Source organism: Saccoglossus kowalevskii, chromosome 3 (genome assembly GCF_978046115.1).
Source record: "Saccoglossus kowalevskii chromosome 3, keSacKowa6.1, whole genome shotgun sequence".
Lineage (NCBI taxonomy): Eukaryota > Metazoa > Hemichordata > Enteropneusta > Harrimaniidae > Saccoglossus > Saccoglossus kowalevskii.
The window spans coordinates 38,302,225-38,314,152 of NC_140643.1; the positions used below are offsets into that span (position 1 = coordinate 38,302,225).

The window sequence follows — 11,928 nt, forward strand, 5'->3', positions numbered from 1 at the left end:
TTTGGTTACCAAATATGATTATTAAGTCATACCACGAATGTGCAGCACAAAAAACGTCGAACAACGCCGGTTTATGGCATTTTTTATTGTGTGCTCTTATTGCGTGCCAACTTCTATTGCGTGCTCTTATTGCGTGCCAACTTCACACTGGTCCAATCTGCTTCCGTGTAGCTGAGTGACCGTGACCCGAGCATACTAGTATACGCAGTAATGTCACGCATGCGTACAAGGGCGACTCGCTAGATACACACGTTTGTTATCGTGACAATCGGGCTGCGTTTCAACAATTCCTATTTTATCAAGTTTACCGATCGTTAGACGTGATTTAGTGTATTAGAGACTGGTTCTAAAGCTCGTTAGGAAAGGCTATATCATGACAAATGCATTAACGGTTCCAAAAGTCTGCTAAGGTAGGAGAAAACATTCAATGCTCTCCGTGCTAGTTATAAAAATGTAGTGTGTGCTATCCTAAACGCAGGGCGCCAAACTGAGGCTACGATAACATTATAAGGTCGAGTGGGTGGGTTGGGTTGTTCTGTATTCTATAACAATGCATTAGAAATGCACAACATACTACTGATTCGTAATCGCTTGTAGTAGTCTAGCTTATATGCCATTCGGTGCTACACAAATCACCCCGAGAATGGCGTTTGACATTCAATGTTGTGTGGCCACACGCAAAGTATTCGATACTTGAATGGCATTGACGCGCACGTTCAAGTTGTCCCAAGAACTCAGCAAGAGTGATAACAACGAGACATAATGGCGAGACCGACATTCCATCACGTTTTTAATCGAAGTAACTCGAAATACTGAAATTGTTGGAGATATAGTCTGCTTAGTAAAGTCATGGCTGTCTCTCGTTAAATTCAACATATTGGGTGTCAATGCATTTGCACATTTTTGTTGATATCGCGTACAGATATGGACCAGTATGGACCCGTTTATTGGACTTATTTATAACACTCGACACTAAATTTCTAAATTCTACGTTTCCGAATTTATTACTTGCATGATGTCATATTCATCCCTTTATCATTGCGATATGACGTCACGGTCTTGCCATGATCATTGCGAAGAATCAGGCTAAGTCAATAAACTTGTTGTCACTGTGCTGATATCGGATCGTGTGGAAATAAACACTATTGTTTGGCAATGTACCATGTGTTACCCGACATCACTTGTTTGGGTGACGACCTCATTTGTTAAAACCATGAGTTGTACAGATTACCAGTTTACTCTATGACATTAGATCCGGTCATTTCGATAATATTATTTACAGAACGACTGTTAATAATCCGTACAGGGAGTTGTCGCTGAGCAATAGGTCGTGTATACTATATTTCTTTATACTTGGTATACAGGATATTGTGGCTTACTGCCCTGCGTGATGTGTGCACAATTATATTTATGAACCATGCCTCTACTCGTCCTTATCAAATAACCGATGGCATGTATTAATCATCACGACCTCATGACCTGTTACACGACTGAACATTGTGTTTTACAGCTGATTGCACTCCAAAAACAGAGGCAAGTCTGTTTGTATTTTTATATATACTGTTGAAGCTCGTAATTCCTAAGAATTCGTCATTCGCGAGAATATTTCACCTCATCCTCGTGACAACGCTGACTTTTAGTTCTCAAATTGTGTCAACTCCAGCACTAGGGTAGAATGAGTGTTGCGAGTCACGCCATACAGAACGAGCATCACTGATAGATAATACCCTCGAATATTAAATAAGCATCATTGGATGTTTAAAATAATAACTCGATAACAAATCGCATTTTTTGAACCGCGGACATTACCTAATGTCTAATGCCTAACTTGGCATTCATGATTACGTAATATGTCACTGCTCATTTCAGTATTACGTCAGTATTCCACGTGCACAGGATGCAAATTACAACGATATGCAATACGCCGGCCGTGTTTATGTTATTTATTAATATTATTTTTGTCTTGCTTTGCTGCTTAATAATGCTGTCAAATCACTCTAGTCCAGGAACTGATTCCTGACAGGACTCAAATACACTATTTCATGGACTAGGCTCTACATCTTTAGTTTGGCTGAATTAAATGATAGAAATTGAAGTTACCTTATGTTGGTTAACCTAATTACACCACAATGAGAAAACTTGAATCGAATGATAAAGGCTGATATTCTGGTCAGTTCTCTGCTGCATAATTTAACTATGAGCTGCAAATAATAGAAAACTCTATCTCCACCACCATGTCTACAGGATATATTTGACTGGTTAGATTGTCCCCTAATTTTAAATGTTGGGATGATCCATTTCTAATGTACATATTTAGCTTTGATAATACATGTACAATTGAATGAAGATATTTTTATTGTTTTCATTTGTATATCCAATCTCATAATACAATATTAATATATTTAAAATTATACTTTGAACGTACTGTAATCAATCTTTTAGCTCGCTGTGATATCACAAAGAACATGAATTTTAATCTACAATTGTAGTCGTATTAATTATAAGAAACCCAAAACTACCGTACTGTATGTCATCTGATTTAGCGAGTTTTTCGATGCATGCACATCTGCATTTTCACCATACAAAACGAGTTCCATGTTTAATTTGCATATACAATTTTGGAGTATTATACACAGAAAGCTTTATCTGTAGTCGGCCGGCCATGCACTGAAAATACTCTTTGGATGTAATTTTGCTTAGAAGCAGGCATGTATGCAAAATTGTATCGCAGTAAAGTACTTGTTGGGGTGATATCATTTGTAATTTTGGGATTTAAAATAGCGAACTAGGTCACAATTTAGACATGTATACAAATTTGATACATAAATATATTTTATTGGATTTAAGTTAAAATTAAAGTTTAAAAAGGAACATTTTCAGTGTTCAACCGGCTGACTACTTCACGTATACCATCTATACTATCTTCTATGAAAAGCTGTGTACACACACGTGTACGCATTATGTTAAACATGTTTGAAGACAAATGACAGAGACATACAACACGAATCCCTGTGTCTTGCTGTTAATCGCTGTCCGATTAAACAATGGCAGTTGTGCAACTGAGTTATCAGTATTAACATAACCACATTTTGCCTAGAGGTGCACGTATCCAACATTTACCACTTGTACATCAATTACCTAGTGATTGTAAATCATTTTTCGTATATAACATTCATCGACTTTGTAAGGGGATTTGTAACATTTTCAAAGAACACTTTCAACAACTTTGATATACAGTCTGAAAGCTATTTTTTAACTATTAATACCTTTCTTTGGACATATCATATGGTGTATGTGGCTTTGTGTATCAAAACAAAATACAATTTTCAAAACAGCTTTTCAGAATGCGTTTTGTTGGTTTTCCATACAATGCGGAACCGGATCCGGAATTAAGTAATTAGAAAAATAATATTAAATTCAACTTAATTAAATACGTGCATGAGGTTTATGGTTTGGGTTGATAATTCTATATATCCCTTTATTTACCCTAATGCCGATGACAATACCCTTTAAAATAAATTTAACCTAAGTTAAAAGTTGAATTTCAGTGAAAGTAGATATTATTTGAAAATATAATTAACTTGAATTTTTCTATAAACGATTGTAATTAAATTAAATTAACTTGTAATAAGCTTGCATTCCGACACAGTATTTTCATTATATTGAATTTAATTAGGTTGACATTCAAATGAATTTCTATGTAGATTTGTAATTTATTTGAGTTACTCCAGATTCCTGATTCGTGTTTAGACAGTCGTTTTGTTTGATACATAAAAGTAGGTTGAATAAATGCACCCGAATATTTGATTAGGCCAAGTATGCCACTGTTTTTATGCAAATTAGAGACGGGCTACCTGAACGTGTTTAAAATATAATCATATTTTAACCACTGCAGAAAATTACGACAGTCCCGACTGAAGGTGTACTAATAATAGGTATAATTATGTGAAAAAAGTGTGAATTTTAAATACATATTGACATAAAAATATCATATAGTTAGTATTTCTTAGAACAAGTCAATCACAGAATTTTACATCTAAACAGCGATATCCCAAAATCATTTTATTTCAGAAGTGAATTGTACATTCTACTGGTTGAATTTTGCAGCTCATAGTTCAATTGTTTATGTAGCAGAAACTCTTGACTTGAATTTTAGGTTTGAAAGTTTTCGCAATGTAATGTAATCGGATTGACCTTAAAGAGATCTTTATAGACACCTCAAACATTGCAGTTGGGTCAGTATTGCTCAACTTAGTCACAATAATTGAAGCTGCAGTCAAAATTGTAAATACTATTAGTTACTATACTATTTGCCGCACTCTATTTTAAATGGTCCATAGAAAAAAAAAACCCTGATACCACTGTATTGCCGGGTGCACGGTCACGTGAATTGTAGGACCGTGCTCATGGATTAGTACGCCTCTACTAAATATGCTTGTTACTTTGCCAGTGTTGCCAGCTTGAGTTGCACTGAAATGTCACCTAACCCTATATCTGGCTACCGACAAACTCCTAGTCTTTCTGAATAGGTTTGATTCGATGGCTTGATGTATTATTAGTTCTGTGTGGCAATGACCCGCGAGCGAGTACACCTGCCTTTAACGGAACGTTGCAAATTAGTTCTAGGCCGTCTTCGGTTGGTTGGTTGGTTGGTTGGTCATCGTCGTCATGGTCATCGTCGTCCATCTACCTTAGAGAATATTTCAAGCCGTAACCGTAAAGCTATCACACAAACAACTAATATTATGACCTTCACATTAAATGGCGTGTGTTATAACTGCATGACTACCCAATACTGTCTGAGTCCAGACTTTTATAACTTAATTACACCTGCACATATTGTTATTTTAAAGGCTCACACATTCTTAAAATAGATTGATACACACCTGAGTACGATATAAAGTGTCAAAGGTCGTTCTATAGTTTGATACACACGCATCGCTAATATTCGCGACGAATATCTATTACATAATTATCATATAGATGTTCATATCTATTACGCTAATGCATAATGTCAATTTTAATAAAAGATAATTGATTCATTTCTAGCGACGATGACGTTCATACATTGGGCAATGAAAGGATGATGCATGCTATGACGTCATTGTGTTCTATTTTGTTAATGTCTTCGCAGTTTGTGGCGATACTTGGTAAGTGATTTTTCGTGACGATATTCTCTAATGTTGTGATGATTTTTTTTTTTCATTTTTAGTAAAAGAAGTATTTCGACGTCTCCTTGAAACCCACAAGTCCGATTGCTTTCGAATGATTTTTCTTAAAAATATGCGACAATTTTTTAAAGCAAGTAACCCTTACATATGTATATATTTACGAGGTCGTTCACAAGAACTTGACTAATCGAAATAGGGCCGGTAACACGATACACACGGTATATATTGCTGCAAAATTATCGCATAATTCTCTATTTTGAATTTTGAAACGATATCTAATTTCAAAACAATATTAATCGTTGTAATTTCCTGATACTTCAACCTTGGCATACTACGTCATCATCATGCATTCGCCGTATAAGTTGCCGTGCATTCGAAATATAATACTCCGCGCATCGGAATCACGGGTGACCAATTACGAAGAATCGTCATTTTCCCTGATGTTGAACACCTTTGTTTGGGGGTCAGACATATGTTTTATCTGGTATTTGTGTATAACGACACGGAGTGAACTATCAATAAAATCTTACAATTTAATGGCCAGCTACCTTAAAATAACCTACATATAGCATGAAGTACGAAGACGTACCAGCTATATGTATACGTGGGTAACTGAAAAAGATAGGACGTTTAAACACTTTTGTTATCAAATACGTGAATTGAGGATACCTGCACCTTTGCTGTGTATAAATATAGGTTTTATCAGACTGCATTCAATAATATCTCGTCTCATTCACGATTTCACTCAGTATGTGGACAGTCGAGGCTCTGAACCACTGCAAACAAATCGCCCTCCGGGGGCGTAAAGTGTAATTATATATAGGAAGGTCAAAGTTGATATATCAAATGTGATATAAACTATGATATGTAATACTCATGAGTTATATAAATTGTGGTCATCTTTTAAAATTATCCGTGGTGCAAAATATTCAATATTTTGATTTAATTAATATATAAACATTATTCTCAATAAAAAAAGACCCCCCCCCCCCTCGCCTAAATATATACTATGGTGTACATGTGGTACAAAGTTACCTAGAACTGTGAGTTTTGGTACGAAGTAACGGTGTTATTGGAACGAAATTGTAGTTAATTTTATAATAATATAATTATAGTGCGGTATTTTTAAAACCAGATAATCCCCAAAATGCTTTAATTATTACGTTGTTTGCCTCAAAACAACGTTTGCGACGGGAAAATCATACATCAGTTGACAAATTATATAACAAAGCCATAAGGGAGTATATTACATCTGTGAGTGTGAGTGAACACACTGACAATTCTAAAGTCTGCTATATTAAAGCGGGACGCGCTGGAATTGAGTCCCAAGTGATGATAACAACACATGCTAAAAATGGAAAGGCTCATGGGTAGACACTTGTTTGTAAACAATCACGCGCTATGGCCTTCTGACGAATGCGCAGGTGACGGCGACCCCCCCCCCCCCCTGCTTTAACATAATGTTGTTACTGTTCAACTTGAGACAACAAATTACAAGCACCAAACGCATTGTCGAGTTACTAGTAATGTAATTCTTTTTATTTAGCAGCTCTCAATGCTTCATGGTCACCTTCTGTGAACCCGGTAACCCTGGTAACAGTTGACGTATGCGGTGGATGCCAAAATGGTGGTTTATGTAACGTAGCTGTCGGTAAATGTGCCTGCGACAAAGGCTTTGGGGGAGATCATTGTCAATTTTCGACGAAAAGTAAGTACAAACGAATCCATATTCCGCGTTTTTACTTTACTGTCAGACTGTGGGGTTTGAATTATAGTCACCGCGGCTCCTGCAATCTGAATCTGTTTATAAAATTTACTTTTGAGCTGCATATTCTAGGCCGTCTCACTTGTTTACGTGTTGTGTGTGTGTAACGTGCGTAGTGACTGGTTGGCCAGAACCGGACCCTCGCACTCGAAAATAAAATTACGACGTTGTTCACTGCTTGTGTATCTGTTAATAAAATAACATGCAGGTAATGTTGCCACATCATGATCGATATTTGTTATCAAACATTCGTGTACTGGTTGAGATCACTCTCCATCCCAGAGTTCTTAGCGCACTCAGGCAGGCTAACCCCTCTGCCACACACGACTGTTCACACTATGATTTGCCACATATCAATACGCAGGTGTTGTTCGGTTATTCAAGACGGTGGCCCAAACCCAGTTGGCAAGAAAATTATTAAATCTTTCTCTTCCCATACACTTTCATCTGCTTTGGTTTCAATTCAACGTCAGAATTGAATTCATTCAGAATACGTGTTAAAGTATAAATCCACTATATTTAAATACAGTTCGGGTTTGACCCTACCAATGACCCTGGATTTACATAAATGCATAATCAAGCTGTGGCAGAGGTGATTTGAACATGCGCCATTTTGCGTGGGGACTGGGTTGACATAATTGTAAACATGTGACGTCACAGCGCGACGGTCTATTAAAGCGCCACCGTCCTTATGCGAAGCGCTTTCGAATTTCTGTAAATAAGCAATGTATCTTGTATATGCTTATACGTCGCATGGGACCCACAACGCGGTGCGAAGACTGTGGCCCTTTAATTTATTACTCGTGACTTGGCGGCATGTGGTTGTTGTGGAATATTACCTATCGCTTTTATATTTCTCATTTTTTTTTACCTGCTGCCAACTTGTTCTTGGTGGTCCATTGTATCATATAGACATGAAGTCAAAGCCATCATATCACTGCAAAACTGACGGTGGATGTAAAAACGAGGGAATATGCGTGGACACGGGAGAATGTCTGTGCATACGACCGTTTCATGGTGACCAGTGTGAATTTGTTGATGGTAAATAATGCTATTTTGATGCAAGTCTAACACTTTTCCAAATATAAGCGAAGTTACCCGATGCCTCGTATACTATCACACGTGATTGACTTTTCAACACCATTAAAATATTGTGTTTTCATTTCCTTAAGTCAAAGTTCATTTACTATCTAATTAAATAGTTTCTTAATTTTTTTTTTAATTTGTTTTTACTAACCACAATAATTCACACTCATTTATTTTTCATATAATCATTTTAATTTGTTTGCCGAATAATATTTTAGTTTTAAAAATAACTAACACACGATAATTACTAAATCCCTCGTACTTACCTAATCCTTGCACTCACCATGATAATTCACACTTATCCCATGATCACCCACATTCGCATATTTCTAATATCAGGTGCGCTATGATAGAAGTGAGGAAGGTATTATCTCAGACAACTAATAACTATTAGTTGTCTGAGGTATGATTGAGATTGGTCGACGATGACCATTGTGTGCTGCATGGAATTCACACAGATGCCGGGGCCACAAAATATAAAACTAGTAAATACACAAGGTCGCGATATTGTGATAAATTCGAAAGTGTTTGAGATTTTTAAAGAGGCAATATGGGCGAGAACGACATGTTATTTTATGGAAGTCTTTAGTGCGGTTAGGGAGTCTGTGTGCATGTATGACTGTATGTGCATTTGTGTATGTGTATCTGTTCCATTGATATCTCAAGAACCAATTATCAGACTTCAGAAGTTCAATGAAACTTAATTTTCCAATTTTAAGCATGTTCACATGTTTCCCAAGCATCATTCAACATATTCTAATGACACTTGAAATATATATATAGTTGCTCTGAGATAATGCGCAGGTATGACTAGTTTTTGGTTGCAATCTGTGCATAATAATTACCAAATTTGCATATTAATTAGCTTTTTCACCAATTTCTCGACCACTCACTAGATTTCAATGAAAAATTACACATAGATGCGCTTAGATGAGCCATATACATTTTTTAGTTTACAGTTGAATTTTGTCCATACTAATTACCTAATTTGCATAAATTAAACAACTTATATCCACAGATATTTTAAGTACCACTCATAAAATTATAATGAAAAATCGGGTTGTAAACCATGCATATTACTTACCTCTTACTTACCATAATAAGTACCGTTGTAGACAGGGATATGCAACTGGTGCTAGTTGTTGTCTGACAAGATATACGACTGAAATTTCAAGTCATACATGGTCATGATTTTATTAAATATTTATAATTGCCATACCATAGCCCTATTGAACCACCCTGGATCACTACGTTCAGTTATATTTTTAATTACCGTATTTGCTGTATTAGAACATCTGCTCATTGTAATTGACCGTATATGGTCAAAATAAAATATATGATTTCGCATGCAATAAACACAATTTTTGCTTTATGTGTATTGGAGATGTGCTTGCAATATAGTCAATACAGTATTCCCCATTAGTACTTCATAACTCCAATACCATCAGCACACGGGAGTTCTTTCTAAGCTTTTTTTAATTGTATTGTTATTTGTTACTGTGTATTGGCAGATATATTGGACTTTGATTTATCATAATCACAAAACGCTGTTCTAGTACTACACAGCTGAGTATCGCTCGATGAAACTACGCAACTCTGCAATACGCATGTGCACTGATTGTATTGGTACGTACAATAACAGTCTCTGCACATGCGTATTAGTAGTTTTGGTTAGTGCAAAAACAACATATTTAGTTTATGATAAATCATAATTCGATTTAGTCTACAGTATATCCAACAGCAATATTTTAAAAGTATGTTTTCGTCCATGTAGCATCTTTAAGGGTGAACGAAAAATAACAAAATGGAAATGGAATGGGAATCATCACCTGGGTAGTTAGTGGCACACTATTTTGAAAAGAAAATTAACTGACGTGATTTCCAATACGTACAGACAGCACTCTTAGATTCGGTTTATGCGTTCAGTTGTACAATGTACTTATATTTTTAACCTTTCATTAATTGTCATCTTTAGATTGGTGGAATGCCTCTGTTGATGAAGAAAAGGATAAACGATCGATGATCGTGTCTGCAAGTTTTGCCGTTGTGGTTATGTTTGTTGTTTGTTTCCTCATCATATACGTCAACATCAAGCGAGTGAAAGAGGCGAGGCAGGACGCCATGGAGATACGAAATGCAACTCAAGTTGATGGTCCTCCACACCTGCGCATTAGTAGACGACTTCTTCAAAATCGTCACGATGACATTGAATCAGATGACCATAATTCTAGCGAGGGTTAGTTTTATTTTATCTATTTGTTTCTTTTAGGATAAATTATCAATTATAATGAGGATTGCCAAAAATATTATTTATTGTGCTAACTGATTTTATTTAATAAACATTACTTTTCAGAAAACGTCACTCCAACTGGAAGGATGCTTTCTGCCTGGTATTGGCCATTTTCCAGGAGTGGTGGTGGTCGCCGTATAAGCCATTCAAGGGAAGGAGCCACTATGGCTGGTCTTCATCCTGTTAGCACTGCCCCAGCAATTCTGCAAGGAGGTATACCACCAAAATATGATGACATTGTGTCGCCAAATGACGATTACCCACGGGGGTCAACCGTGACAATTCAGGAAACTAACTTATTAATAATACCGCCCTCATATGACGAGGCAATGGAGGCAAACGAGCCAGAATCTATTCGTCTGCACTCATTTGCGCGGGGATCGTCAACTTCGAGTGGCATATACATGAGAAGCATTGCGAGTGAAACAGACAGCCAGGAAGTATTACAGGAACACGGTGATTCGCTACATCACATGCGGCGATGCAGTGCAGCTCATATTCGAACAAGTCCCCGAATACCGGAGGAATCGGACGAAAATGATAGCGTTTTTGAGGAGGAGGGGGAGGAGTCTTCTGGGAGGCGAAGACCTAACCAACGATCTGACTCGTCATCTGACGATGCAACTCCGGAAGAAATTGTTGTCAGACAACATCTCATTGGTCCGCGAAGGTCACGTGATATTGTTGGAAGCCTTACTACTAGGAGTGATGAGATTGATGAATTCCACCGACTGCCACAAATTAACACACATTTATGAGAAGCAGAATCATTTAAATTACCAATTAAATTGTCTCTATACAATATTTATTTAAATATGTGCTGGCAGTGAAGGCACTTTTAGTTGCACAAGACGGGTAAGGTGGATACGGTGTGTTTCCAGCGAATATTGCCTAACTCCTCAAACAAAAATGGCAATTGCGGCAAGTGCTGTTCGAGTTCTTAGTAATTTGCATGTACGTTATTTAAACGACTATATTTCATATATATATGCATTGGCTTCAACACCATCACAGAAAACGTGAAACAAAATCATTTGATCGACGTTGACGGCGCATGTTTATATAAAAACTCGTCTCCCACCGATTGATAAAACTGAGATTGAATGCGACGGCGATACAATAAACCAGTAGTAAAAAGAAACAACATTCGTTGTACTGCAGTATGGGTTATGTTTCACGCTGACATGCCACGGCTTCTTCGCCGATAAAGAGATTATCGTGGCCCAATCTCCGGTCACCCTGTTTCCCAGACGCCAAATTGGTAGTACTGTCTACAATTTTTGCATATATATGTTTGTTCAAATCGAATGTGGGCTTCCACACAATCAACTCAAGACAGAAATTATTTGTATTTTTGATAATGCGTAATTGGTGTTTTTCTTTGAATAAACAGAGAATTTTTTAAATGTTCTACTTGTTATTTATTTTTATAATACTTATTATTATTATCTGTCACCGTAACGCCATAAGTTACAGCGTGCCATAATTTTGCGGGGTATTTTCATTCTACCATATAAGGAAATGCGAATTCCAAATATCATGGATTAATTACACGCGTGAGCGTCTTCTAATAATAAAGCAAACATGGCTGCCACCATGGTTTGACGGGACTCCGC

General features: G+C 36.8%; 1 protein-coding gene across 4 annotated transcripts; it reads left to right on the forward strand.

Annotated features, from left to right (window-relative positions):
* The first annotated feature begins 246 nt into the window (after positions 1 to 246).
* On the forward strand, positions 247 to 11,722 carry LOC100374029 (uncharacterized). Of its 4 annotated transcripts, none has more exons than XM_085497167.1 (6): positions 263 to 410; positions 5,050 to 5,150; positions 6,721 to 6,879; positions 7,849 to 7,977; positions 9,998 to 10,258; positions 10,376 to 11,722. In XM_085497167.1, the coding sequence occupies exons 2-6, from the start codon at positions 5,084 to 5,086 to the stop codon at positions 11,068 to 11,070; spliced, it is 1,311 nt and encodes a 436-aa protein (XP_085353293.1). In that variant the 5' UTR covers positions 263 to 410; positions 5,050 to 5,083; the 3' UTR covers positions 11,071 to 11,722. The 4 variants fall into 4 exon arrangements, with proteins under 4 accessions (XP_085353295.1, XP_085353293.1, XP_085353292.1 ...); XM_085497166.1 differs by having other exon boundaries at positions 266 to 410; positions 6,718 to 6,879; XM_085497169.1 differs by lacking the exon at positions 7,849 to 7,977 and having other exon boundaries at positions 247 to 410.
* The last annotated feature ends 206 nt before the right edge of the window (positions 11,723 to 11,928 follow it).

Coding starts and splice junctions, on each gene's coding strand:
- LOC100374029 (XM_085497166.1), top strand. CDS start 5,084: ATGATGCATGCTATGACGTCATTGTGTTCTATTTTGTTAATGTCTTCG. Junction 5,151..6,717: donor GCAGTTTGTGGCGATACTTG/GTAAGTGATTTT, acceptor CTTTTTATTTAG/CAGCTCTCAATGCTTCATGG. Junction 10,259..10,375: donor TGACCATAATTCTAGCGAGG/GTTAGTTTTATT, acceptor ATTACTTTTCAG/AAAACGTCACTCCAACTGGA.